The sequence below is a fragment of the Podarcis raffonei genome, chromosome Z (assembly GCF_027172205.1).
Source record: "Podarcis raffonei isolate rPodRaf1 chromosome Z, rPodRaf1.pri, whole genome shotgun sequence".
NCBI lineage: Eukaryota > Metazoa > Chordata > Lepidosauria > Squamata > Lacertidae > Podarcis > Podarcis raffonei.
The window spans coordinates 2,220,531-2,248,394 of NC_070621.1; the positions used below are offsets into that span (position 1 = coordinate 2,220,531).

A 27,864-nucleotide genomic window follows, 5' to 3' on the forward strand; every position below is an offset into this window, starting at 1 on the left:
CAAAGATGACTGCCAGTGGTTCTGAGATCACACCTGCCAGTTCTTTTAATCCTCTTGGATGCAGTTTGGTCTTAATACTTTTTCTTGTAATCTGAACCCATTGGAGCAATAGAAAACAAACTTGCTTTGTCATCTGTCAGGGGTGAGCCTGTGTAGAAACTAGCCTCCTTTCTGAGGGTAATACAATAATTTCTCCACCTGTTTATGCTTCTTGCCCCCAACTGCCACTGGCATTTCACCCCTGGAGGCTTGGCCAGAATGGGAGGCAGCCCTCAGGCTGAAAGAAGCCCCCCAACCCTGATCTAGGGGGCAGCCCTTCAGTTGTTTCTTGATTTCCTAAGCTTTCTAGTCACTTGCCACCCAAGGGTTTCCAAGCAACTTGCAAAGAAAACGAATATATGCATAAATGTAGTATACAATAGAAAAGGGGTTAGGGAATCATGTAACCCATAAATATTCCATACAGCATACTTGGAAAACAAAAACTGAACACCAGCCCTCCTGCACAGCAGTAATAAAAAACATTAGCAATACAAAGACGAACAGCAGCTCAATGCTGAGAGCCAGTGTGGCATAGTTGTTAGAGTGCTGGACTAGGATCTGGGAGACCAGGGTTCAAATCCCCACTCAGCCATGAAACTCACTTGGTTTCAGTGAGCTAGTCACTGCCTCTCAGCCCAATCTTAGCTCAAATGAGGAGGGGAGACCCACCTTGAGCTACTTGGAGAAAAAGGTGGGATATAAACATAATAAATATATAATATTAACACTCCCACCTACAAAACTAGTAGATAAACATAAATACTCAAAACTGACTCACACCCCTCCCTAGTTCAAAAGCCAATCACACCAATCCTGTTTTTGTTTTGTTCTCTGCTTAATCTTGCCACCCCACCCAGAAGTCCAGCACCAAGGCCTGCTGCTGTGAATCAGTGGTGGGTGGGTTCAGGGTCCTCCAGGGATGGTCCAGTGACTCTAAAGAGGGTCAGTGTTTTATTCTGGCTGCTCCTCCTTTCCTGCTGTTGGAAGATGGCTGTCCCATTGCTACTTCATTGTCTGTTCTCCAGCCTCCATATACCCAGCGCCTTCCATCTTTCCTTGGTCTCCAGCTGACTCGCCATGTTTGTCATGTTCTCCTCTGGACACATCCCAGTTGGTCCCTCTCTGTCTTCCCATGTAATGCCCAGAAGTGTTCCAGCTCCGCAAATGTCTTTGGCCTGAGAGTGAGCCTGGCTACTCTAAACTTAAAAGGAAGGGCAACTTCAGTAAGAAGGAAATGGCATTGTGTGAAATGTGCCCACTCTTTTCCTTGGGCAGCCTGCAAAGGTCCTAGAAGGGCACCTTTTGTTCTCAAGGGGCAGGTCTCCTCCAAGAGCAAGTGCCTGAGTTAGGGTTTGATTCAGCAGCATATATATTTGTCACTTCAGATGCAAAACAGGGCAGGACCTGCCACTTGTGGGCAAATCCAGGTCATGCAGTTATAGTTGACTGCAAGGTCTTGTGCAAGAGGCACGCTTCCCCAAAATGTCAATACTTTTTTCAGTAAGGAAAGTGAATGCGAAGATGCACTGGGAAAGTGTAGGGTGAGACCTTCCCTGATGCAACAGCATCTCTAACCTCCCTGCAAACAAATAAGAGAGAATGCTCATACAATAGCCAACATTGTCTAATCTCCTTCCAAACAAATCAGGATGAATGACCAATAAACAGGTAATCCAGAAGCACTTTCTGCCTGCAGCTGAGGGACACACTATGAGCTTCCAGTTTCTTGTATGCCTGATTCCCCATTTTCTGTGGAAACAGGAACAGCAGCTACTTCTCCTTTATTTACCATTGGGGTGGTATCTCTCTACACCATGCCCTTCTCCTGGAGCACTGCCCTCCCTCCCTTTCTTTTTTCTGAGTAATGTTTTTCTGGTTGCATAACAAAATGACATTTATCAGCTTCAGCCAAACCTGTTGAGTGGCTACACGTTGCATATGCCAGTCACATGTAAGAAGGGAAATGGAGGAGGAACACTGCCATATAACTGAATCACTGAACTCATCGTCAAGGCTTCAGCTATCTGCGACATATCTTCTCCATAAGTATGCATGAATGTACTTCTGTTTACATAGCTGACACAGGGGGACCCAGACCTTGTCAAAATGGGTTTGTTTGTTTTTAGTTTAGCCCCTAACCATTAGGTATTTTGGAAGAGCCAGGTCCCTAACTTTTATTTTATTATTTTATTTTGTAAAATTTGCATGCCACCTGATTGTAAACACACACACACACATATCAAAGCAGCCTAAGGAATTCTTGTAAAATTATTGAGTGTTAAAATGCCATGGGTAAAGCATAACAGATTTGCAGTGACAAATGACTGGATAAGAGGAAAGAAAGGGGTTAAAGAAAGGAATTAATAAGTAATTTAGACCAGGGGTTGCTGAAAAAAAGTTCAAAACAGGGATGCAGAAAAGGGAGGCATGGGGAAGTCGCTGAAATTGGGTACATGAAAAAATTTATGAAATTATACATGTTTATATGTTTGTTTGTTAGTGTTTGTTATTTGTATTGTCTTATATTATATGTTGAAAAACCAATAAAAATTTTATATATATAAAAAAAGCAGCCTAAGGAAAAGGAAAAAAATAAAATTATCAGTAAGAAGAATTAACAATAATTTTAAGATTTTTGAAAAGCTGAAACAATAAACTAAAAACAGATTAAAACTCACACCAGTTTTCTAAACATCTGGACAGGCTTGCCTAAACACAACTGTTTTTAACAGTAAAAAAAACAACAACAACAGAGATAGAGTACAGTGAAAACACCTAGAGGGAGTTTCAGGGTGTGCGTGCTGCCACACTAAAATATCGAGTTCTTTTAGATGTGGAGCAGGTGGCCTGTGGCACCTACAACAGTGCTGGTTCTGCTGATTGAAGCGGTTGAGTGGCCGTAAGGCGATCTCATAGAAATACCTTTCTTTCCCTCTCTTTAAATCAGTTGTGCTTTGTCTGTTTCCCCCCACTCCTATCCTGCTTCTTAGTCTGACTATCTGGAGGACGGTGCAGACACAAAGCCAGACCGAGACATTGAACTGGAACTGTCAGCCCTTGATGCCGATGAGCTTGGTGGGCAGGGAGAGCAAATTGAGGTACATGAACACTGCCGTTTCCTTGATTCACTGAACATGCCTATGTGTCTGTGTCTTTGCATCCTGCACTATCCCAGAAATCCAGAGCTGGTGACCCTCCTATTAAGTTTCCATGTAAAGTATGAAATAATCACAGACCAAAACTCTGGTTGAATCCCAGCCTTGCCAGACTCCCAGTTCAGACACAGCAGTGTTACTGAGATGTTCATAAAATTCTGAGTATTGATTCCCCACTCTATAGAATTGTGTCTTGCATGAACTTTTGAGTCAAACTGCTGGTCCAGTCTGTTTACCCTGAGTGGCAGCAGCTTTCCATCAGTTCAGATATGGGTCTTCTCAGCCCCACTTCCCTAAGTCACTTTTAAATGTAGAGGTGGAGAATTGGGCCCAGGACCTTCTATGTGCAGAGCACATGCCCCTAACACTGGGCCCCAGACCCCCCCTCCCCTATATTTTGGACTGGCCACAAAGAGTCCCTGGTGGCTATGGCAGGGAGCTTTAGGGTCTGCCCTCTAGCCTCTCAGCTCCTTCTCAGCAATGCCATTTCCACTTCACCTTTCTCCATCATTTGTGCGGGAGTTCTGATTGGTTGGCAGCACCCCCCACTCCCACACGGCTAACGCTGTCCTTCCACTTCCAGGAGATTCTGAGCCTGCAGCTTGGCATTGGCGACCAGGACGATCATCTGTTCAACGGGTCAGCCCTGGAGAACGGCCACCCTCTGGAGCAGCCTCCAAAAGAGCCCAGGCAGCAGGCGAGGCCCACCTTAGGTGAAGACCTTGCTATTCTGTGAGTGTCAGACGGAAACAGAAGCTTTCTGTGCCCCAAAACAGAGCCTCTGTTGTCTCTCCTGGTGTCCCCTGTGTCACATTTATTCAATAAGTGCACCATTGCAATGTTTAAGGCAGCTTTACCTGATCCGGACAATAGTGGCTGCTGGGAAACTCACAAAAGTGGAGGAAAGAATCTGCTTTCTCACATTATATAAAGAATGTGTTGATCATTTCTGTGCAGGAAGAATTCATCCTTGAGCTAGCCTGCTAGAAAATCTGCGCCCTGCTCTCCTTTCTGAGTTAGGCATCCAGCTCCAATAATCCAGGCATGCTTTTCTTCTGAGAACATGACTTAATTTCTACGCTGGTGTAGAGCTAAGGCGAAGGGATGGCTATATAAGCCTGTGTGATTTGTAAACCCATGGACTCCACTTTTGTGGGTTCCCCAGCAGCCACTGCTGTTCTTTCCAAGTAAAGCTGTCTCAAGCACCACAGTGGTGTTTTTATTGGAGAAATCCACCATGCTTCCTTGCCGAATGCTGGCCTTCTCTTGCCTGGTCTCTTCTTTCTTTCTCCTTAGACTTCCCCCACTCCAAGCCCTTCAATATTTTGGGGGCTTTGGCTCCCACCAGCCCCATGCAATCTTGCAATTGATAGAAGTTGTAGTTTGAAATGTATGGAGGGCACCAACACAGGGAAGGCTCTTTCTCTCTTCTTCCCCTTCTCTCCTCCAAGGCTGAGAATCCAGTCTCTCCCATTCATTTGCAGCGGCCCTTCAGCCACTGTGATGAGTGAAGAAAGGAAATGGCTCTGAGCACTGATGGCGCTACAGCGTTTCTGGTCACTGCTGTGCTGCTAGCTTCTCTCAAGAGGCTCCAGAGTTACACCAGTGGCTCCACAGAGAAGGGAGAGAACTTTACTGATGCTGTACGGGCCCTCTTTCAAATTCTGGGTTATTAGCAGTGTGAGAGCTCAGGGTTAATGAACACAGCTTCTACCCCCTGCCCCACTCTGTCAGAACCCATCTGTTCATTATCTGTCATGATAAGTAAAAAAAATAAAGAAGAAGAAACACAACTCAAGTAGGGTATCAAAACTATCAGGGATAATTCACTGTCCCTTGTTTTTTACATCCTTGGGTTGCTGTGAGAATGTTGACATTTCTGTGTTCTATTTTAAATAATGATCAGGGTTTATTTCCCTCTTCTCCCCTCTCCTCCCTCCCTCCCCCCACCCAAAATAAATCACCAGGGAGAAGCAGAAAGCAGCCCTGCCAATGACCTGTTTCAGCCAGCCAATGGCATCCTCTGTGAGCGGGGTGACGTCCCTGCCCATCACAGCTTCCTCCTCCGGAGTGGGCAGCCTCATTCTCAAGACAGCCCACAGCCTCACAGCAGCTCACATCATGGCAGAAGGGAAAAGTGACTTTTTAAGGCCAGTGGCAAATGGCAAGATGGTTAACAGCTGAGAGGTGTTACGTTTTCAAGCTCTTGATCATGCTAAGGCAGCATTTACACTATATGATATAATGTATATATTTTTTAAGAAAATACTATTGGGGTGATTTGTTTCCTGTGGACTCTTTGATACATCAGGCCCCTCTCAACTTTGCATTCTGGAAAAAGAAAAGAGAAAACAAACCACTTTGCTAGGCTCAGGTGTTCACGTTCCACAAGTGGTTTGTAAAAAGCTTAAGAGCAGCTTTTTAATTTGTTTGTGGAAATTCCAGGGCGCCTTCTGAGCCGTTCTTGTTGAGAGACAGCCTCTCTAGATAAATTTGCAAGTTAGTTCATTGAAGCCAGCAGATCCTCGGGGTGAAGTGACTCATGGGAATAGAACTCACTTGTTTTGCCTTGTTTTGTTTCATGAGAGAGGAACTTGTACCTGGTTGCAGTTGCTTGTTTCTTCAGCTGTGGAACTTTGCATGAAATAAGCATGTGAGAGAAAGAGAAAGAGAGAGGTGGGCTGGGGATCCTCTTAACATAAGACTTAATTCAGGGTTGATACACTTTTTCCTTTTCCTTTTCCTTTTATCTTTGCACGACTGCATTATATGCAGTAGTGTAGCACTTTGCATATTCCTGTCTGGCCCTCCCCCTTCATTTCCCCTACCCCACCCCTCTTCTGATTTAGAGCTTGGTATTTCCACATATCAAGCAACTTGCCTGTGTACAAATAATAGAGTGCAAAATCGAAGTGCCTGCATCCTAGCGCTTACATCTTCTGTCTCTTTACCTGCTCTTGAGTTGTAAGCAGAATTGTTACATCGACAACGGGCTTGTCCACACTGACCGTACTTTTCCGTCTATGAGACGCCCCCTCGTCTAATACATGGGAAAGTACGGCACCTTCCTCTGCTCTTTCCAGGCACAATCTCTCCGGAGTTTTCTCTGCAAAAACCCCGCTCTTTAAAGATCAGCAAGCGCAAGGAGCAATCTGCAGAAAACCCAAATGGATGTTTGCTCCAATTCATATTTGAAGAACAGGCTTTCACAGGGAAAGCTTAGGGCAGAACCCCCACAAAAAGATGCAGTTCATTAAAGTGTAGACCTCTGCCTACAAAGAGCAGGGTAAAGCCTAAGTGTGGATAAGGCCAAAAACCCACTGCACTTGTTCCCTGGGCTCCGAGTTGTGCAGCTCCTTCGGCCAGATCAGTCCCCAGAGCCTCAGCAATCAGTCGTTCCCTGCAAAAGAAACATTTTCTGTCACATTTGCACTGACTTGACAGCACAGTATTGCTATTAATGTACTTGTCAAATAAGAAGTGATTAGCAGTTCTTTTGACATTCATTGTGTTGTTGTTGTTGTTGTTTTTAATATTTTTTATTAAGGATTTTCTTGTTTTACAGAAGTGTAGTGCCTCGTATTTTTTTTCTTCTTCCATGTAATTCATTGTGTTGTTTTCATTATAGCATTACTGAGAAGTTTAGTGTTTAGGTTATATTACTGACTCTTGACAAGGCCTTGAACACTTAATGGTATAGCTTTAGTTCGGCTTGTACAGAACAACAAATAAATGTGTCTGTTTAAAAATGTGACTTTAAGGAAACGTAAGTTGGGAGCCATCACCTGAAGAACACACACCTCTTGGGCCCTGAGCCATATTTTCTTTTCCTTTCTTGCTTTAGAAACTCAGGGCACCCAGAAGGTGGTAGAGCAAAAGAATGCTTGCTGGCAAGATAACACCTTCCTCATTTGTCTTCTATGGCTTTCTAGTTCTGATTTTTGCATTACTCCTCTTCTTCTTTTTTTGCAGTGTTTGATAATTAACTTCTGTGAAGTTGTTTACTTGGAGAATTGTACTGGGATATTTTAGCCAAGTGACATTTTCACAGGTACACTGTACTCAAGGGCTCGTCCCACTAGCAAATGGCTTGTAAAAGAGACGATCATGTTACTACTGGCAAAACAGAGCTGGTGACTGTTTGGGATGCCACCCCGTGTGCAGGATCAGGCCGCTTCTTTTCACTTCCTTTTTTAAGAAACTATATCGTGCACACTTCTGGATTAGGGGTGGGGCAAAAACAGGCATTTCTCTGAGGGTTACAATACTGACTTGCATCCTTTTTTATTTTATATCTGCTGACTTGAAAGTTCATGGAAAAAATTATGTTGTAAATATTATTATCTGAGAAAAAAAATCCAAGCATTAGTTTATATATATTTATATAATATATATAATTCCAGTGATGTTGTGAAAGACCCCGGCCACTTATTTAATACTAAGGCACAAAGAGCTATTTATAATAGGACAGCCAAATCCCTTCTCTTAATTTCATGGGACAATTCCTCAGGCTCCTCCTCCTGTTGCCACCTCACTCCTGCAACAAGAGAAACAGGGCAGCGGGGATTTGAGACTAAAGTACCCTTTTTCTTTAAACTTGTGACTGTTAAGATTAACTGATTTTGGTGTGGAATGCCATTTGGGTTGTTATTGTGTTCTCTGATCCAGCTGGGAAATCTTGTATATATAAATATTACATTTGAAATGCTTCCAAAAGTTGTTGTTTTTTTGCGCTATATGTAACTTCAGATATATAGAGATATATGCAAAACAGCCTCTCTCTCTCTTTTACATGGATATTTAAACAATAAGATCTTCTGTGCTGCAGGTGACGTGTTTTTTAAGGAGGAAGAAAATGAATTGCTATTTTATTGCAAAAATAGACAAATATTAGAAGTCTGAGAGATCCTCATTTTTGCCCTCAGGGAAATAGCCCCTCTGTGAACCGGAGCTCCCCCAGGCGCCAATACAATCCAAGGTTGGATATATAGTAAGACCTTGGTTGTGCTGCTGGGGAAGGGGGCGTGGCATAAATTGTTTACAGTTCTTTGTTCACTTGTCCAGTGGCATCGCATAATTTTAAAAGCCACCATATTTCTGCTGTCCTTTTACCACCTGGACTGGGAACGAGCTGCCTTTGTGCTTCCTTGGCAGAGGTAGTGAGAACTCCTGCACTACAGTAGTTTAGTAGAAAGGGCCACACACTTGACAGGAAGCCTCTGCTCCAAGGTTGTACTTTAAATCTTCAACACAGAGAATTGCAGGCTCAAGGAAACAGCTGGGACTTTCTCGCCATGGAAATGGCATCGTTCTGGCTGGGCGTTGTCCATCTCAGAAGCAGTTTGTACAAACCAGCCTGTCTGGGTGTGGAGCAGTCAACTTATGGTACATCCTTTGGATGCCCTTGGGCTCCCAGCCCCCACCAACCATCCCCAGGCAGCATGGCCAAGAATAGTCATAGGTGATGGGAGCTGTGTTGCAGCAGCACCTGGTGGTGGTGGGGGGGCCCAAAGAAGCTCTGCACCCCTTGGCTTTGGGACAGCCAGAGGGATGGATGCTGAGATGAATCAGCACCATAGCCTGCTTTGCAGCTGTGTCCTTAGAAAATTAGGCCAACCACAGGAGAGCCAGGCGGAGAGAGCAGAGGAGGGTGCCTCCTGCCCTCTGCCAGCAGGTGGCATTTTTGTTGGCAGGTGCAGGGGGGATTGGGGGCACGCATACCGGGGGGGGGGGTTAATTGTGGTAGCAAGAAAAACTTCAGCTGTGCTTCCTCATAATGTGCATTTCCTCTCCCCCTTAGTTTTGACTCAGTGCTTTGGGTAGCCAAGCTTCAGATGTGAAACAAATGCTGAGTGTGATGGTAGATGAGACTTTGAGCTGCATAGAGAAGCTGCTGGCCTGTGCTAAGGAAGAGTGGCAGGTCTGTGATAGGCCTGGTTTGACCACTGGTCCCTGCCGGATGCGCTGTTCGAAATTAATACCTGGTGACGGTTGGAGTGTAGAACCCAGTGCTTGCCTAAAGTGTGTGTGGCAAATGCCAGAACAGAAGTCCTGGTAGTATCTTTCTTCCATTCTTTTTTGATAATTTGAAAGCCAGGTCTGTTGTGAAATAAACTTCATTTACAAACAAAAACTCCATGTGGCTTGGCTGTGGGTTTTCTTGTGGTGAGCAGTTTTCATGTCTAATTTTGTGAGCGGCTGGCATTTCTCAGTATTTGATTAAGCCTAGCCTGCTTTGCAAAGGGTTCAATCTAAGTGCTTGCATCTGCACCCCAATATTATTTGGGGAGGGGGCAATAGCCAGCCATTCACTACCTGTGGGAGATGTTTATTTTTAAGCCCTTTGTATTTAGGAGTTCTATATTTAGAGACTGAATTTGCAAATAACATGGCATGACGGAGTGTTTTGCTGGGGCGTGTTCTTCCCCTGCCTGAACTCTCAGCCACTTCCTTGGCTCTGAGGATGGGCAGCAGCACGGTGCTTTGCTGGCAAAGCGATATTACCAGGCTTAAGGGTGGAGTGGGGTGGCTGGAGTGGAGTGAGCCAAAACTGTGAGCATCCCACCAGCCCCAAAACTGAGAGAGCAAATACCTGTCCACCACACACACAGGCTTTTGTGAAGCTTTTTAATGGACACTTTATATACTTGACAGAGTTTGAATTAAAAATAAAAACAATTCTGGCTGTGTTTCTGAGTGCCAGAAAACAGGGCAAAGTACACTTTTGCACAGATCCCACCTGCTTACCCAGAGAGAGTCCTCGGTTATTTAGTCCAAGGCATGGGGGTGCATGCATTTCCCTTATCTGTGCAGACAAATAGATTATACTGTAGTTGTGATACAACATGCGTGGCTTTTCTTTGTACTGCACACACACACCCTGTACAGCCACTCCAAAGTATTGTGGTTTAGCTTGCAGTATCTGCTGTCTGCATTTATACTATATACTACATATTCTTTTCCCTGGAAGTTAAAAGGAAAAGAAAAACACCACTTTTTCTTTTATTGTTGCGTTGATTAACATTTTATAAACCTGCTTGGCCCAGAAAGTTTGGGAAAAGAGGGCTGTTTGTCAATTCTACAACCGGTTGTGAAGCTGAAGTGTGAATATTTCTACGTCTGTATTAGACATTTTCTTTGCAAATCTATTGTTCGATTGAAATGTAAATGAAATAAAAGATGGTGTACACCCATCATGTATAATAAAGCAGACACCATCGCTACGGTGGATTTAATGCCTCATTTTTAATGATGCATACTCAGCTTCTATTTAAAAAAAAATATTTAACTTAAAAAATCTGTAAAATAAAAAAGGGATCTATTTGGGGCGGGGGATGAATTCTATTCCATTTAGTTCCGTTTTCAATTTCCAAATTCTGTTGTTTTTCCCTTTTGTGTTATAGGAATAGGATTTACATGGGAAAGCTTAGACCGTACGGTCTGTATTTTTGGGGAGGGAAGTTTGAGTGATGGGTGTGGGCTTTGTGATTTAGCCTGAATAGCAGAGTGAAGTCTGTGTGCGTGTCTTTTCTGTTGCACTGAAGTGAAAAGATAATTAGCTTTTGGGCTGGACACGGACTTTAGCGAATCGTGGTTTTTTTCAGTGTTTGAGAGAGAATTAATAGAAAAAAGTTTGCAGTACTTGACATGTATTTGCATGCCGTAAAATAAAACATTTTGTCCACCTTAACTTGTATTGCCTTCTTCTCTAAACACAGGGGGGGGGGGTTGTCTCAATTTTTGCACATTGAGGTTGGAGGTGGAAACTGTTAGCTAGGCATTCACAGTGATAGCTTGCTCTTCTCAAAGGTGTTATAACGCATTGTTAGATCACATGCTTTGGTGTCTTTTGTTTAAAAAGTATTGGGCAACAGAGGATGGGAAAGTCCTTTCTGAAGCAGAGTGGACTGGTCCTGGGACAGGTAATCTCTGCTGGAACATGATAGCTTTTTCTATGGATAAGTCACAATTGTGGGTTTGGGTGCGGGGTCAGTCTGGGTGATGCCTTGAGGCCCTTCCAATTCTTGGGGTCAGTGACAGAATCTAATAAAGGAGTTTGCTGAACTGGCCTGAAATGTTTATTTATAAACTTTGAATGAGCTTTCTTGCAAGTGCTACAGCTAAGAGATGGTGCCTTTCAGGCTAATGGATGGGCCTTTCATCCACCCCACTTTCTTAGGGTAGGAAAATAGCCAGAATTGTGTTTGAGCTGGAAACAGACTGGAGGCTGGAGACCCAGAGACATGCTTGCTGGAAGCAGGCTGGAAGCTGGGGACCCAGAGACACACTTGCTCTGTGCTGGACCCATAGATGTGGCTGATGGAGAAGCAAGAGTTGTTGGGGTGTTGATGCTGTGAGCCCCTCCATCTCATGCTCAGCTTGTATAGATGTGTAAATAAACCATGTATCCCAAATAAACCACAGTCCCGGGTGACCTTCATTCCAAGGGAACCGAACCTGGGTAAGCTCCTAGAACCTCTGGGGTTTCTCATTACTTGGAGAATGGGTTGCATGTAACAATATGCATGAAATCTCATCACAACAGTGAACTTCTGCTCTGCCCCCACAAAAGGAACGACATGAAAAAGGCTTATTCACACTATATGTTTAAAGAAGCCACTTTAAAACAGCCACAGTTCCACCCCCCCCCCATAAAAAAGAATCCATTAAGGGTGCTGAGAGTTGTGAGATGACCCCTTCCCAGTGCTATGGTTCCCAAAGTGCTTTAACAACCAATCCCTCTTTATGGGGAATGCAAGAAAAAGAAAGGAAGAAGGGAGATAAATCCTGCTTGTTTAGGACTGTAAGAGCATAGTAAGAGGCTGCTGGATCAGGCCAAAGGGGACCCATCCAGTCCAGCATCCTGTTCTCACAGTAGCCAACCAGATGCCCCAGTGGAAAACCCTGAAGCAAGACCCAAACACAAGAGCAGTGCTCTCCCCTTCTGTGGTTTCCAGCAACTGGCTTTCAGAAGCACTGCTGCCTCCATCCGCACAGGCAAATAATACTAATACTAATACTACTACTAATAATTTATTTATACCCCGCCCATCTGGCTGCGTTTCCCCAGCCTCTCTGGGCGGCTCCCAATCGAGTGTTAAAAACAATACAGCATTAAATATTAAAAACTTCCCTAAACAGGGCTGCCCTCAGATGTCTTTTAAAGAGAAGATAGCTGCTTATTCACATCTGAAGGGAGGGCGTTCCACAGGGAAGGTGCCACCACTGAGAAGGCCCTCTGTCTGGTTCCCTGTAACTTGGCTTCTCGCAGTGAGGGAACCACCAGAAGGCCCTCGGCGCTGGATGTCAGTGTCCGGGCAGAACGATGGGGGTGGAGATGCTCCTTCAGGTATACAGGACCGAGGCTGTTTAGGGCTTTAAAGATCAGCACCAACACTTTGAATTGTGCTTGGAAATGTACTGGGAGCCAATGCAGATCTCTCAGGACCGGTGTTACGTTGTCCTGACGGCCACTCCCAGTCACCAGTCTAGCTGCCAAATTCTGGATTAGTTGTAGTTTCCAGGTCACCTTCAAATGTAGCCCTAGTAGAGCGCATTGCAGTAGTCCAAGTGGGAGATAACCAGAGCATGCACCACTCTGGCCAGACAATCCGCAGGCAGGTAGGGTCTCAGCCTGCGTACCAGATGGAGCTGGTAGACAACCGTCCTGGACACGTCATGGCCTAGTAGCCACTGACAGCCTTGTTATCCTCCACTGAATTTATCCTAGTCCCTCTTTTAAGCCTGTCCAGGTTTGGTGACCTCCTGCAGGAGGAAGTAACTACGTACTGCACAAAGAAGGGCTTTCTTGTAAGAGATGTTTGGCTGTGGATAGATAGGGAAAGAGGAGGTGGCAGTGCAGAGCTTGGCTCTTTTCTGCTTTCCCCAGGGAGGCTCTCCGAGCACCTTCATTGCATATCTTTAGGCAAAAACATCCCTCTTCTCCCAGGCCTTTTTTAAAAAATTGGGAGGGTAACTGTTTTTTGTTGCTATGTATTTTTGTGTTTCCATACGGTAAATTGCCCTGTGATCCTCCTATGAAGGGTGCTATATTTTTTTTAAAAAAACCAACAGGGAGCAGGACTGATCTCCCCCTTCCCTCCCCCTCCATGGTGCGGTCGACGGGCGGCATCGGCCGAAAGGGATCCGGCAGCAAGTGCAGTTGCAGGCTGCTATTCCACCTTACCTCTTCGTGCTGGCGAAGCTCGTCCCGGCAACCTTTGCGCACGGCGCCTCCCGCTCCCTCCCCCTCCCCTCGCCCCCTGTCACTAGGAGACCGAGAGAGACACTGAGGGAGAGCGAGAGCAGATCCCGGTGAGGAGGGGGAAGGGGCCCCGATTTCGGGGTTGCGGGTACCGATCCGTAGTGCGATGATCGAGGGGAGCCCTGGGGGAGGAAGGAAGCAACCTCTGCCCCACAGAGGGCGCCGTTCGCGCGTGTGGGGAGGAAAGGGTTAAGCACCCCGTGTGTGACAGAGGGTGGGGCTGTTTTGTTATGGGGCGCCCCGTAGCAAGGGGGGTTGGGGAGGGCGAGGGAAGAACCCCGGTTTTCTGTGGGATGGAGTGTGTGGGGCTCGTATGTGGGAAGGCGGCGTGTGCGGGGGGGGCTTCTTTCCTCACAGTGGGGATTTGGGGCGGGGGGATCTCCCTCGTGTGGGGCAGCGGTGGGTCTCCTGTGGCGCGTGGGCAGCGGGACCGTGTCGGGGGCTGGCTCGCTTTCCAGAGGCATCTCCGCGCCTCAGCTTCCTCTGCATTTAGGGGTCGCACCTGCACCCCAATCTTCATCCCGGGGGGCTCAAGGGGGCGCGCATGGTCGCCCCCTTCCCCATCTAACCCCACCACCAGCCCTGCGAGACAGGTAGAGGCCGAGAGCGCGTGGCCGCGGCCCAGGGATGGGGGGGGCTCGATCTCTGGTCTCCCCACACTCTGAACCCCTTCAGCACCTCTGGCTCGGGGGGAGGCTGGGGGGGCGGCAGCATCTGGCTGTGCTGCAGCGGAGATAGATGCATGGAAGGGGGGAGGGCGGGGTGGGGAGAAGATTCCGCTCCTGCTCCGTCTCAGCTTAATCCTTTCTCGTGCGGGGGGAGAGCGGCCAGGTGCCCTGGAGGGCAGGGGGCTGGGCTCGCCCGCGCGGGCTCAAAGGGGGCTTTGGGTTGGGCGCGCTCGCTTGGTTGCAGGGGGGAAGTCGGCTGGGGCCTCCGGGAGTCGAGGACGGCTAAATCCAGGCTTCCTTATTTAGGCTCGTTTTCTCTTGGGTGGATCCTGTTATTATTTGCATAGATCGCAGGGGAGGCATTAATTGGCTAGGTCAAGTTCAGAAACATAAAAAACATATTGATTGGCATGCTTTCGGTGGATTCTTGTGGCCTAACTTAACCCCCCCCCCAGCAAACAAATCTCGCTGCTGCAAGCAGAAGAGAGCCAACCACGCCCTGGGCTCCCCGCCCCCCTCACTAGAAAGGAAATACATACAATAAGTGAATAGGAAGAGTAACTACCCAAGTGACGCTGTGACGCAAAATCTGACACACACTGTACACTAAATAAAATAAGTTTTAACAACCACCCCCTCTCCCCACCCCTCTTTCCTTCCCGGACCCTTTAACTATATACAACACTAATGGCTCACAACAAATGTAACTGATATGTAGAAAAGACAACCTGAAAAAAGAGACAACGCATGTGCTTTCGTAAACCAAGAAAACCTTTAATAAAATTATTTTTTTAAAAAAAGAAACATAAGAGGACCCTTGCTGGATCAGGCCATGGAGTCCAGCACCCTGTTCTCACAGTGACCACCCAGATGCCCTGATGGGAAGCTGACACATTACCACTTTCCCCTCTTGCATTCAAAAGCGGGTTGCCAATAATGGGCTTTTTATTTGTCTTATTTTGCTTCTATGCCCTTCACAGCAGCTGACCGCTCAGCTTTTGTAGGACAGCCAAAGTGTCACCCTGCCGACGATATTTCTGATAAAAGCATGGTATAGTAATGGTAATAGCTTTATTATTTATACCCCACCCATCTGGTAGGGTTTCCCCAGCCACTCTGGGCAGCCTCCAGCAAAATATAAAAACGTAACAAAACAACAAACATTAAAGCCTTCCAGATACAGGGCTGCCAGTGTGGTGTTGTGGTTAAGAGCGGTGGGCTCGTAATCTGGGGAACCGGGTTCTTGTCTCCGCTCCTCCACATGCGGTTGCTCGGTGACCTTGGCCCAGTCACACTTCTCTGAAGTCTCTCAGCCCCACTCACCTCACAGAGTGTTGGTTGTGGGGAAGGAAGGGAAAAGAGAATGTTAGCTGCTTTGAGACTCCTTCGGGTAGTGATAAAGTGGGGTACCAAATCCAAACTACTACTACTACTACTACTACTATTCTTCTTCTTCTTCTTCTTCTTCTTCTTCTTCTTCTTCTTCTTCTTCTTCTGCCTTCCGATGCTGGTATAGCAAAATCAGTTGCTGTTTTTTAAGGTTAGCATCATTGAGAATGTGGGGTAGGGCTAGTGTGCCTATCTCCCCCCAAGCCCACACTGCATCCTTTATTTTTGCAATACTGAATGGGGGCGTTGTACTCTAGCTCCTTTCTCTTCATCCTTAAACCTAGATTATGTAGGACATGAAATGGGAGCACAGAGCCTGGCTCAGAGGTCGAAATCTCCCAAAGCAGCAGCAGCAGCAGCTGTTTGGCTTAACAGGAAATGCATTTTAATAGTGTGCCTTTGATCTCATTCTTCTTTTAAAAAAACAAAAAACCATAGCCTTGATCTCAGTAATTCACAGTAAAAGTTGTGCATCCCTCACAACAAAACTACAGGAACCCTACAGCCTACCGGAGTCTTTGCCGACCTAGTGTCCTCCAGATGTTTTTTCTGGTGCTGGCAGCAGCTGTTGTTGAAAACATCTGGGGGACCAGGCTGGCAGAGACTGATCTACCTTGTCCCTCAGAAGCTTTTGACTATGGCTGATCTACTGTAGTCTAGCACCTGCTCACACAGTGTCTGACCAGTTGCTCATGGTTTTGAAAAGCCACAAGGATTTGAACACCAGACCCCTCTCCCCTCCTGTGTTTTCCAGCAATTGGTACTCAGGAGCATTGCTGCTTCTGACTGCAGAGGCAGAGCATAGCCATCGTGGCTGGGAGCCACCAACATCCCTCTCTTCCTCCATGAATTTGTCTAGTCTTCTCTTAGATCCATTCAGGCCTCCTGGGGAAGGAGTTCCCTGATTTTTAACTCTGCGCTGCGTGAAGAAGTTAGTTATTTTATCTGTCCTGAATCTTCCAACATTCAGCTTCATTAGGTGTCCACAAATTCTAGCTTTAGGAGAGAGGGAGAAATACTTTCCTCTATCCAAAAACAGCATCCATCAAGTTACATATTAAAGGAAACAAAGCCATGAAGCAAGGATGCTGAGGCCTTATTTGCAAACCTGCAAATGTCCACCCTGCCCTCTTGAAGAGCGTGCAGAGTAACTTGCTCACTTCCCTCTTTCCAACAGCTGCTACTCTGGGTTTTCCAGTAGAGTCAGCCCCATTGGTTCTGATGTGTTTGCTAATCTGATTGGATTGCTAATCTGCATAATCCTCTAGATGGGATGGGGAACCCTTTTTAGCCTGAGTTCTCATGTGGCTAACCTTCCATATAAACTCCCCCATCTCTTACATTAACAGGGAGGGGTGGGTGGGTAGCTACCTGTCATGTATGATCTTGTTGGGATTCCTGCATTGCCTGGGGTGTGCTGGATGACCCTCAAGATCCCTCCCAGCTCTGCAGTTCTGTGGTTCTACCTGGGCTTTGTTATTTTTAAACCCAACTGTGCTCATTCTATGTTATTTAGTTTTTTATCTTTCACTTTTTGACTATTGTAATTGTTTCTCTGTTTTATATATATATTATAAAATGAAATTTTATTAAATGAATCGAAATGAACCCACTGAGTGTCATTTTACAGTCAATACATATTTATTTATTCCATAAAATTTATATACCGCTTGACTGTAAAAAAAGAAAAGGACCCTCAAAATGGTTTTTAAAAAGGTAAAACAATAAAACTGGGGGAAAATCACAACCATTAAAAAAACAACAACAGGGAGGGGGACCTTGATGCAGACAGAGAAGTCCCCGTGGGCCACAACTGATGCATAGGCTAGACACCCCATTTGAGGGAGTCATAAGTTCTCACACAACTAGTAGCCCTTTGGCTCGCGATTGGAGCTGGGCTCTTATTTGCCTGTTTTTTTTGGCAATTGTGAATTCACTACAGAGGGGACTGAGCAGCCAGCAGTCCCCAGCAGCTGGACCAGGCTGATGTTTCCCCTTTGCTGACCACATCCTTCCTGGCCTGGAAGGAGGAGGCCAGTGCACTGTCACCCCATGCTTGAGGCAAGAGAGTTCCCCCTGCAGTGACATGGGCATGGTTCTGTCCTGGGGCTCATTCTCACATCACTTGCTGCCTCATGGCAAATCCTCTCGTGCCAGATGTTGTTCATCCCCGTTCCGAGGTAGGCTCTCTCTGCATCTGGAGGCTCACTCTGTCTCTCACGGCTAACAACCCTTAAGAAACCCAACCTTTGTGGACCGCCTGAGCTGGTTTTTAAAGAACCCTGGGCCATCACTCCATCTTTGGGTAACCTATTCCCTGCACACCACATTTCCTAGACCAGAACTAGAGATGCTCCCCCCCCCCGCTATTATTCCACGTTTTGGGCTCCTGAGCTGCTGCTCGCATCTCTTGTTTCACGGGAGAATCTCGCTTCCTTGTTTTGTTTTTAATCACTGAGCAACTGCATCCCAGATGGCGAGCAGAGTGCTGTATGCAAATCCCTGGCGGAGGGAGCAGATCTGGCTCAGGAAAAGGGAAGGATTAAAAAGGGGTGGTGCTAAACCAGAATCCTCCGTGTCAGTGCTCATAGGTATCAGTGTCTGTGCTATGCAGGTGGCTTGTTCATTTGCAGGCTGAGCAAACGGTAGGCGTGGGCATTACGGTAAGTCCTTCTGGGACCTGAAGAGGTAGGAGAGAGGGGGAGTGTAAAGGCTGTTTTTGGAGAAGAAGTGTAGTCGTTGAGCAAGGTCACTGAGAGTTTAATGTGTCCTTTCCCTTAAGACTGCCATGCACCCCGTCCACCTCTTCAAAGCCAGCGATGAAGAGGGGCAGGTCTCACACCCCTGAGTGAGATTTCATCCACACTCATCCCTGTAACCTTTATAGGGGCAGAGCCTGCTCCTTCTCTCTGCTTCTAGAGGCTGAGGTTGAGCTTGCACCTCTCCTTTAAGCTCACTCTAACCCACCCAAGTTGGATCGAGGGGGAACTCGGACATCCGTTTTCCAGTGGTCTTTCCACGCAAAGCCAGGGCTGCAGCTGAGCTTCTGTTAACCCTTTGTGCATTCTCTTGGCAGCTCTCCACAATGACTACCCTGGACGACAAGCTGCTGGGTGAAAAACTCCAGTACTATTACAGTAGCAGCGAGGAGGAGGACAGCGAGAAAGAAGAGGAGGGGGAGCAGCAGCAGCATGGCGCCCCCCAGGATGCCACGGAACCCAGGAACGTGGTGTTGAGCAGCGATGGCAGTGCGGTAAACACAGGTGTGCCTCCCTTTCCTCCAGGTCCCTGAACTCACCTACGACTTCCTTAGGGCTGAGCCAATCAGTTGCATTTAATACGCACAAATGATCCTTTAAGGCTAGTCTGCTGGGGAACGTTTTACTTAGTTTTATTTTATTTCGTAAAATTTATATACCCAAAAAAAACCAACAATGACAACACCTGAAAACGTTTTACAAAAAAAATTCAAAAATCAGGAAGAAGGATTAGCCAACACGATGTTTTAAGACTTTCAGAAAGTTAAAATAACAGTAGACTAAAACAGATTAAAACTCACATCCCCTTTCTATTCGTGTTGACACATTAAATGATTTATAAAACTACAGGTGAGGATCTCAAACTATATCCTTGTTCTTCCTGTGTGTGACATTATTATTATGACTGGAATGTAATTGAAATCAACAAGATTTTGGAACGCAGAAATAAAGAAAATCATCAACTCATCAATTCTAGCACGTGGGGGGCCACCTTATCTAAATTATATAATTTGGTATTTGAATGATTGATATTATTGATTGTATAATAAATTGGTATTGTTATAATGAGGCTATTATTGGATAACAATTGAAAATTAATAAAAATTATTATTAAAAAGCTCACATCAGCTTTCAAAACATCTGCGTAGGCTTGTCCAAGCAAAAATGTTTTTCAGCATTTTTGTTGACAAATAGGCAGGGAGTTCTAAAGTGTAGATGCTGCCACACCAGAATATTGAGTTCTTACAATGCGGACCAAGTATTATGTGCCAGTTCTGCTGATTGAAGCAGTTGAATGGGCATTTGTGGGGCAAGGCGATCTCATTGCTAATGTTGGAGATGTTTCCTTCTTTGAAAATAGGGTAGGAGTCTGCAAGTTAAATGCAGAAAGGTATAACTCTTCCAGATTTTTGAAATCCTCCACAATTGTCCAGCTGTCAAAGTTGGTTCCTGCCTGGAAGAAGCTTCCCTGTGGGAGTTGTCCTGCGCTGGGAGGTAAGAGCCTGCCTCACTCCAAATCCAGCCGTTGGTCCCTTCTGCCCAGGATTTTATATTCTGACTGGCAAAGGCTCACCAGGGACTTGTGCAGAGACATGTCTTTTTCCAGAACCTGCTCTCCAGCTGATTTCTGGTATTATCTTTTGTATATGGTTTTTATATTGTATTTTGTATTGTATTATTTTATGAATAGCATTATATTCATATGCATATAAATTTACAAACATTTATTTGTTATTTTTCTATAAACAAATAAAATACCCCATATGGGGTTTGTGCTTTAATAGGACATTTGGAGTTCTCTGCTAACTCTTGACTGGGACGTAAGCAGAGCCCTGCCCACAAAAGGGGGGGGGGCTTCTAGTCTAGCTTCCTGTTCCTACGGTGGCCATTCAGGTGTCCCAATGAGAAACTACCAAGGAAGCCCTGAGTGTGAGAGCGCTCATCCCTCCTGTGGCTTCTGCTAACTGGTGTTAACAGTTAATACATTCTTTTAGATGGGGAGGGGCGCTTTTGTGTCAGTGTCACTTGGGTTGGTTCTCTTTCTATTCATGCCAACCTTTTCAATGCCTGCTGACAACTTTTCTATTATCACCTGCCCTATGCAGGCAATGAAGAATACATCTTTCCACAATGGTTATAATTGAAGTCTGTTTTTAACCATTTTAATGGTTAATATCATACGTTTTTATTGCTATAAACCACTGTAATATATGTTTGTTTACTGCCTCTGATGGTGGAGACAGAGCTTAGCCCTTCTGGCTAGTAGCCTTGCTACCCAAGCTCTTGGCCATTGCTGCCTCCTGTGGGAGAGAGATCTGTAGTTTTGACCGTTCAGCCATGCACTGCGTGAAGAAGTGGTTTCTTTTCTCCCTTCTGAATCTCTCCAGAGTTCATCCACAACTGTGATGTTTGGAGGTTTGTCCGGAGTCCTCTGTCCTCAGGCAGCAGTGTTTGTGTGTGTGTGTGTGTGTGTGTGTGTGTGTGTGTGTGTGTAATCCATACAGGATTTTACTTGAGCCCAAGGCCAGCCTGCTCCTCATATCTGAGCTAATCCAGCCTCCCCCATTTGGCTCCCCAAGGGCAGCCCTCAAGCAGGCCCTGAGTCCAAGAGTGCTCTCACCCACCCTGCCCTGTGCCTTTCAGCAACTGCTGTTCAGAAGCACCACTGACTGTGGAGGCAGAGGCACAGGCACCGTCTGTTATTGATGTGGCAAGTTGCTGCTGTCACTGCCTGCTTCATCCCCTCCCTCTCTCCCTCCCTCCCCAGGCCCCAAAGGGGTGATCAACGACTGGAGGAGATTCAAGCAGCTGGAGACAGAGCAGCGGGAGGAACAGTGCCGGGAGATGGAGCGCCTCATCCAGAAGCTCTCAGTGACATGCAGGTCCCACCTGGATGACGAGGAGGACAAGCGGAAGCAGAAGGAGCTCCAGGAAAAGCTGAATGGCAAGGTAACAGGCACAGGAAGGGAGGCCTCTCTGGCAACCTTTTCCGTGTGGATTCCAACCCTACCCGCAGGCATCCCTGGAGCAGGTGCTGTTTTGCAGCTGGCGGGGGACCACCTGCCCTGAGTGGCACTCAGCACCTGGTGGTGGAGCTGCCAAGTGTTCAGGGCACAGCTAGCATAGGGGAACCTGCTGCCCTCTGGGTATTTTTGGAATCTAGATCCCATCAACCAGCACGGCCCACAACCCGGGGTGATGGGGAGTTGGAGTCCCCAACTGCACCCGGGGTCTTGTGCCGCCTCTGGTGTATATCAGTTTAAAAACAGGCAGGCAGGGGGCAGGGGATTTCAGGCAGGGAGGAATGCAGGTGGGTTAACTTTCGGGGGAACTTAGTAGCAAGGGCTGGCCTGTCCATTGGCCTTGGTGAGGCAGCTGCCTCAGGAGAGGGGCAGCAGATCCTGGGCCCCCAGAAGTGCACAGCTCACCTCCTCCTGCTCTTGCTGCTTTTGGTGGATGCCTGGGAAGAGCAGGACTGCTGCCGCCTCTGCCTCTCTGTCATCCTTCTTTTCTCCCCCATTTCCTCCAGCTATCTGGAACTGCCCTGAGTCGTCCCAGGCAAAGGCAGCTGTAGGAGGGCACCGTTGACTGTTTTGCCTAAAGTGGCAAAATGTCTTGTGCTGGCCCTGCCTTGCTTGTTGGGAACTTCCTTTCCAGCTTCTGAGCTGTCCTCCAGCAAGTGCCAATTTAAGCAGCTTTTGTTTAGTGCTCCAGTTACTGTGTAATCAGCATCTTTTTCTTGATGTTATGCAGCTCAGCCCATGCGTGCCAGGAGGAGGGGAAGGGGGGGGCAATGGGAGGGCAGGAGGGTGGAAATTTCTGTTCTGCCTTGAGTGGCACAGGGCCTTGGGCCATCCCTGACTGAGGAGGCAGCCTGTTTTCCCAGCTAACCCTGCAGGAGTACAGTGCGCTGCGTGAGGGCCCAGATGACGAGGAGTTTCTGCAGCAGTACCGCAAGCAGCGCATGGAGGAGATGCGGCGGCAGCTGCGCAGTGGGCAGTACTTCAAGCAGGTCTTCGAGATCCACAGTGCGGAGGCCTTCCTGGACACCATTGACAAGGGGCCCAGAAATACCCTGGTGATGGTCCACATTTACGAGGATGATGTCCCAGGGGCCGACTCCCTCCATGGATGCATGGTCTGCCTGGCCACTGAGTACCCCGCAGTCAAGTTCTGCCGAGTGCGGAGCTCCCTGATCGGCGCCAGCTCCCGCTTCACCACCAGCGCCCTGCCGGCCCTCCTGGTCTACAAGGGTGGGGAACTGGTGGGCAACTTTGTCCGTATCACTGACCAACTGGGTGAGGACTTCTTCGCCGGGGACCTGGAGGGCTTCCTGCAGGAGTGCGGCCTGCTCCCTGAGAAGGACCTGGTGCTCCTCACCTCCGTCCTCAATGCCTCCTCATCCTGCCTCAGCGATGACAGTGACCTGGAGATCGACTGAGGGCAGGCTAGGGTGAGCAGAGAGGCACCTGTGAAGGGGCAAGTAGAAAAGCCGCTAGAAGGCAGTTACCCAGTTGCCACACACACACACACACACACACACACACACACACACACCGTTCCCAAATGGAGGAGCCACCTCAAGCCTCCAGCTGAAACCTGTCCAGCAGCCTGTGGCCCCTCTGCCCTGCCCTGCCCACCACAGAGCCCTTGCCGCTGCCCCTGATGGGTCTCGAAGCCTCAGTTCCTAGTTGCTGCTTTGCTTTTATGGATCTTGCACCTGCATTTTGCACAAGCAGGCATTTTAGCCAGGAGCTGGATGCCAGCAACCCACCCTCCCAAAGGAGTAGGCCTGCATGGGGCTCACACGAACCCTGAGGTGTCAAATGGGGTGGGGGAGTTGTACTGATGGGAGTTGTAGTCCAAACACCTTGAGGGGACCCAGGCTGGCAAACACTGTTGCAGACCATAGTTCAGTCCCAGTAGTTGGCTTGGTAAGTCTGGCTATTCTCTCCGGGGTCCTGGGCATTCCTAGCATTCATTTAACAACCCTTGATGTGTTGCTCTGTACAACATCGCCCTCAACTGCAGGCTGCCCTATGCTTGTTTGTGGATGTTCATCCCCTGTGTTAATCTACAAGACATGACCTTCTGCCCTGTTCCTCCAGCGGAAATGGACTCTATTTTGCTAAGCTCTCTTTTAAAATGTGTACCGTATTCCTAACTGTTTTTAAACTAATGCAATAAAGACATGAGTATCATTAAGTTTCCTGTCCAGTTGCTTCTTTGAGCAGCTGTTGGTGCTATGCAGCCCTTGTCCCAGGGTTGTTGTTCATCGGGAGGAAGAAAAGCAGAGCCACAGGTACAGGTGCTCACCCACGGAGGCCGGTCTGTTGGGAGGGATGGGGCATTCCCCACCAACATCAATCAGCCCCAACATGCCTACCCCTCTTGCAGCCAGTCTAGAGTGGTGGTGGCAGCAGCAGCAATCATTTCCAGTGTCTTCCTCCTTAGCCTCAGTGTTGCCCATGTAGAACTTGCTGCCTTTTAATCCACCTTCTGCTTTGTCAAACAGATGGTTTTCTCTCATTTTTAATGACCCATAAATGTGACTACAGGTGTGAAACCCTGCAGCTAAGGTAGCCAGCACAGTGCCCTCTGGACTCAAACGCAAGAGGAACCCTGCTGGCCCATCTGATCTAGCATCCTCTCCTCACAGTGGCCAACCCAACGCCTGTTGTGGGAAACCTGCAAGCAGGGAACAAACACAAGACCCCTCTCCCCTTCTGTTTAACCATGTGCCTGTTGAATGGTTTATTTAAATGTAAAGGTTCATCATTGTTCCACCTGATGTGTATGTCTTTAAGGGGCCAGAGCAAGGGCCAGAGTAAGATAACGAGACCCAGCTTTACAGCTGTGAAGCATAGCAGGTGCTGCTGAGTTGTATTTGATTAAGGTGTGTCAGCATTTGGGTGTAGTATATAAGGAGCAGCACCTAGCTCTCCCATTACCCTGGGGGATGGGTTGGTGGTTGGGTCTGGTTTGGTTGTTAATGTACTTAGTGTAAAAGGAGTTTTTGTTTTTCTTATTAAAACCTAGTTTAAGTTATTTTTGAGTCCTTTATTTTTTAATGCATGGTCTCCCCAGCAAGCTCTCTGCGCTACTAAACTGCAAACAGCCAACATCTTTGGTTATGGGCCCAGCTGCTGAGTGGATGACTATTTTTGGACTCTGAGAAAGGTTTGAAAACTCCTTCTCCTGTTAGCGTAGTTCTGTGGGTCTGGAAGAGTTCCAGAATGGTTGACCGGGTTCCTGAAGCTGAGAAGGCTCTGGTCTTCCCACAGCTAACAGATGAGAACTATAGTTTATGGTCTTTTCGGGTGGAGGCGCTTTTGACCTCTAGAGAAGTATGGACCTATGTAACTGACGACCCTCCTGACCCTGTGACTAATGCTTGGTCGAAAGGAGATGCAAAAGCCAGGGCGATAATTAATTTGGCAGTCAGCGACCAGCAAGTAGTCTATATAAGAAATAAGAAAACTGCCAAAGAAATGTGGGACAGTCTTGCAGCAGTGCATGTTAGAAAAGAGTCAGCATCTGCATTGATGTTTTTCAAGCAGTTGTACCAGACGAAGTTGCAGCCTGGTGGTGATTTGGCAGCACACTTGAGACGTCTGGAGGCAATACGCTGCGAATTAATTCGAAGGGACATGGAGATACCTGATATTCAGTATGTTTTTATCATTCTTTGTTCCCTTAATGAGGACTTCGATGGTATAGCTAGCCAGATATCTGCCGTTCCACCAGCACAATTAACTGTGGAAGGGGTAACGGCAAGATTAATGGGCGAGTTGGACAGAAGGGAGGCTTGTGCCATAAGCACTCCTATTTCCAGAAGTAATGAGGACCGCCATATGCAAACTTGTGGTGATACAACTGTATTTAAAGCTGCCAAGCGTTGTTGGTTCTGCAATAAGCAAGGACATTTTGCAAAGGACTGCAGATCCAAAAGAAAGCAAAGTACTCCCAAGCCTGTTTCTGTTCGTCAGTCACGGTCGTCAGCCCAGCAGCCGACATCGTATAGTAGAGACAGAAACGAGCCGCGAGTTTTCCATGCTAGGACAACAGATCGTAAAAGACTTAAACGTGCCAAGTGGAAGTCTTTTGTTGTGGACTCAGGAGCATCTCAGCACGTTTGCAATGATCGAAGCTTGTTTATTTCTTTCGAAGAGGAAATTGGTAATGTACATTTAGCCAATTCACAAGTCTTGCAGTCGCTTGGCAGGGGTACTGTTAAACTTGACTCTTTAAACATTACAATAGTGAACTGCATTTACTGCCCGTCAGTGGACAATTTATTGTCAGTAAGGTGCTTTGCTCGTCAAGGCATAACTGTGCGTTTCTTAAAGTCAATGTGTGAGTTTTTCGATGGGAACAAACGTCTATTATATGCCCGGGAATCTGATGGTTTATATAGACTGTATTTTCGCACCTACTCCCAATCGCCTATAAATTGCAGAGCAGCACAGTCAAGCCAGGGGTTGAGGAATGTAAGGCCACATTCCGGGTGTGTCCATGAGGCGCACAGAATTCTGGGACACCTGAATTTTGCTGATGTAATTAAGACAAAGAATATTGTTGATGGCCTCAACTTAAAACCATGTAAATTCTTTATGCAATGTCTATCCTGTTGCAAGAATAAGATTAAGGTTGCACGCAAGGGTAGATGCTCAGATAGGAAAGTAACTGAGCCATTTGAGCGTGTACATTGTGATTTAGTTGGGCCACTCCCACCATCATTAGGAGGTTCTAAGTACTGGCTTACTCTGATAGACCAGTATAGTAGATATTGTTGGACTTATGCAATAGCTGAGAAGTCCCAAGCATTTGAGAAGTACAAAGTTTTTTGCAACTGGGTAAAAACGCACTTTAACAAACCAATTAAGAACCTATTTTCTGACCGGGGCGGGGAATTTGTTTCTGAGGATTTTGAGAAATTCCTGGAAGCGCAGGGGACTACTCATGAGTTATCTTGCCCCCGAAGTCCCTGGCAAAATGGGCTTGTTGAAGTTGTGCAGCGTGACCTACAGGCAGGGGTTAAAACTTATCTGCACGATGCTAATCTGCCCAAAGACTTTTGGGCTGAAGCGCTCAATGCCTTTTGTTATGTTAGAAATCGCAGTTATCATTCTGGTTTAGATGTCACCCCCTATGAGAAGCTGTTTAAAAAACGCCCTAATCTGAAATACCTACGCATTTGGGGTTCAGATGTAATTATGCATTATCCCGCTAAGCAGAAATTGGGTGAACGTAGTGTCCAGGGAAAATTAATGGGCTACCAGCAGGGGGCGTACAGAATTTACATACCAGCAACTGGCAAATTTCATATTACCAGAAGCATGATACAAACTGTAAATTGGAATGGAGTTGCTGTCTTCCAAGATACTGATGGTATAGATAATACTGAGGAAGAAGAGGAAGAAGCAGCAGCAGCAGGAAATGGTGCTTCTGAATTAATGGAAAAAGACAAAAAGTCTGTTGAATCTGATTTGTTTGATGATTTAAAGTCACAGGCACCCAAGGGGAGGTTAGATTCTCTTGAGTTTTCTGATCGTGAGCTTAGCCTACAGGCATCTCTTCAATCTGACAATGATTTACAATCTGAAACTAGTGGTTCACTTAGTCCCATTAAGTCTGAGGAGTCTGACTCTCCTTCCGGACTGAGACGTTCAGATAGAAAGAGACAGAAGCCACAACGTTTTGCAGATGAACATTTTAATACTGTGTATGCCAATAAGGCAGTTTTTGAGCCAAAAAGCTACAATGATGTTCAGAAATTACCTAAGCAACAAGCTGCAAATTGGTATAAAGCTATGAACTCTGAGATAGCTTCTTTAAAAGAGCATAACACTTGGTCTCTTGTACCACAAACCCCAGATATGAGACTTATTGACCCAAAATGGGTTTATAGAATTAAAATGAATGACAAAAATGAAGTTGTAAGGTACAAGGCAAGATTAGTTGCTAGGGGTTTTCAACAAATTCCAGGCGTAGATTATGATCTGTGTTATTCACCAAGTGTAAAATACGAAACAGTTAAGCTTATGTTAAAAGATGCATCACAATGTGGAAGAGTCCACTATGCAATGTTTCTCTGCTCTTAAGAGAGTGGTAATGTACCTTAAACACACCAAACATTATAGGTTGCAGTTTACAACATGTATTGACAAAGGTTTTGAAATTTTCTGCGATGCATCTCATGCAGTGGAACAAAATAATTGCAGGGGTGTGTCTGGTATGGTGTTTTGTTATAACGGTTGTCCATTTGAATGGAAGTCCCAGACACAAACCATTATTTGTCTCTCCACAACAGAGAGTGAATTATGTGCATGCGTTCAGGCCACTCGTGATGTAGAATGGTATCTGCAAGTATTTGCAGACCTACAGATGCAAGTAACACTACCAGTAAAAGTTTACCTTGATTCCCAGAGCGGACTTGCTATCCTGTGTTCAGAGACCAATACGCAGCGCACTAGAGTCTTACGGTTACGTTTACAGTTTGTAAAGAAACTAATTGCTGACGAAATGATTGTATTTGAATATGTTCCAGGTGACAATCAAATTGCAGACATTTTTACTAAAGCACT

General features: G+C 46.5%; 3 protein-coding genes across 12 annotated transcripts in view; all 3 read left to right on the forward strand.

The window, feature by feature from the left end:
- The window catches only part of RC3H2 (ring finger and CCCH-type domains 2), a 50,647-nt gene extending 43,940 nt beyond the window's left edge, over positions 1–6,707 (forward strand). For 4 of the 6 annotated variants that reach the window (XM_053373269.1, XM_053373267.1, XM_053373270.1 and 1 more), the window contains 3 exons: positions 3,033–3,140; positions 3,781–3,929; positions 5,165–6,707. In XM_053373269.1, the coding sequence (XP_053229244.1) occupies positions 3,033–3,140; positions 3,781–3,929; positions 5,165–5,381 (474 nt within the window). In that variant the 3' untranslated portion in view covers positions 5,382–6,707. The remainder of the gene's footprint in view (positions 1–3,032; positions 3,141–3,780; positions 3,930–5,164) is intronic. The other 2 variants (XM_053373272.1, XM_053373271.1) reach the window with 2 other exon arrangements.
- ZBTB26 (zinc finger and BTB domain containing 26) overlaps positions 1–27,864 on the forward strand; it is a 165,875-nt gene that overhangs the window by 71,363 nt on the left and 66,648 nt on the right. The gene's annotated exons all lie outside the window — the stretch shown is intronic.
- PDCL (phosducin like) lies at positions 13,416–22,767 on the forward strand. 3 transcript variants are annotated; one of them, XM_053373293.1, is made up of 4 exons: positions 13,416–13,511; positions 18,595–18,781; positions 21,045–21,226; positions 22,164–22,767. In XM_053373293.1, exons 2-4 carry the CDS (start codon positions 18,604–18,606, stop codon positions 22,716–22,718), a joined length of 915 nt encoding a protein of 304 aa, XP_053229268.1. In that variant the 5' UTR covers positions 13,416–13,511; positions 18,595–18,603; the 3' UTR covers positions 22,719–22,767. The 3 variants fall into 3 exon arrangements, with proteins under 3 accessions (XP_053229268.1, XP_053229270.1, XP_053229269.1); XM_053373295.1 differs by lacking the exon at positions 13,416–13,511 and adding an exon at positions 16,433–16,499; XM_053373294.1 differs by lacking the exon at positions 13,416–13,511 and adding an exon at positions 17,096–18,181.

Excerpts from the sequence above, each read along its gene's own strand:
- PDCL (XM_053373293.1), top strand. The coding sequence starts at position 18,604 with ATGACTACCCTGGACGACAAGCTGCTGGGTGAAAAACTCCAGTACTAT. Across the intron at positions 18,782-21,044 it reads TGGCAGTGCGGTAAACACAG|GCCCCAAAGGGGTGATCAAC; the intron begins GTGTGCCTCCCT and ends CTCCCTCCCCAG. Across the intron at positions 21,227-22,163 it reads AGGAAAAGCTGAATGGCAAG|CTAACCCTGCAGGAGTACAG; the intron begins GTAACAGGCACA and ends CTGTTTTCCCAG.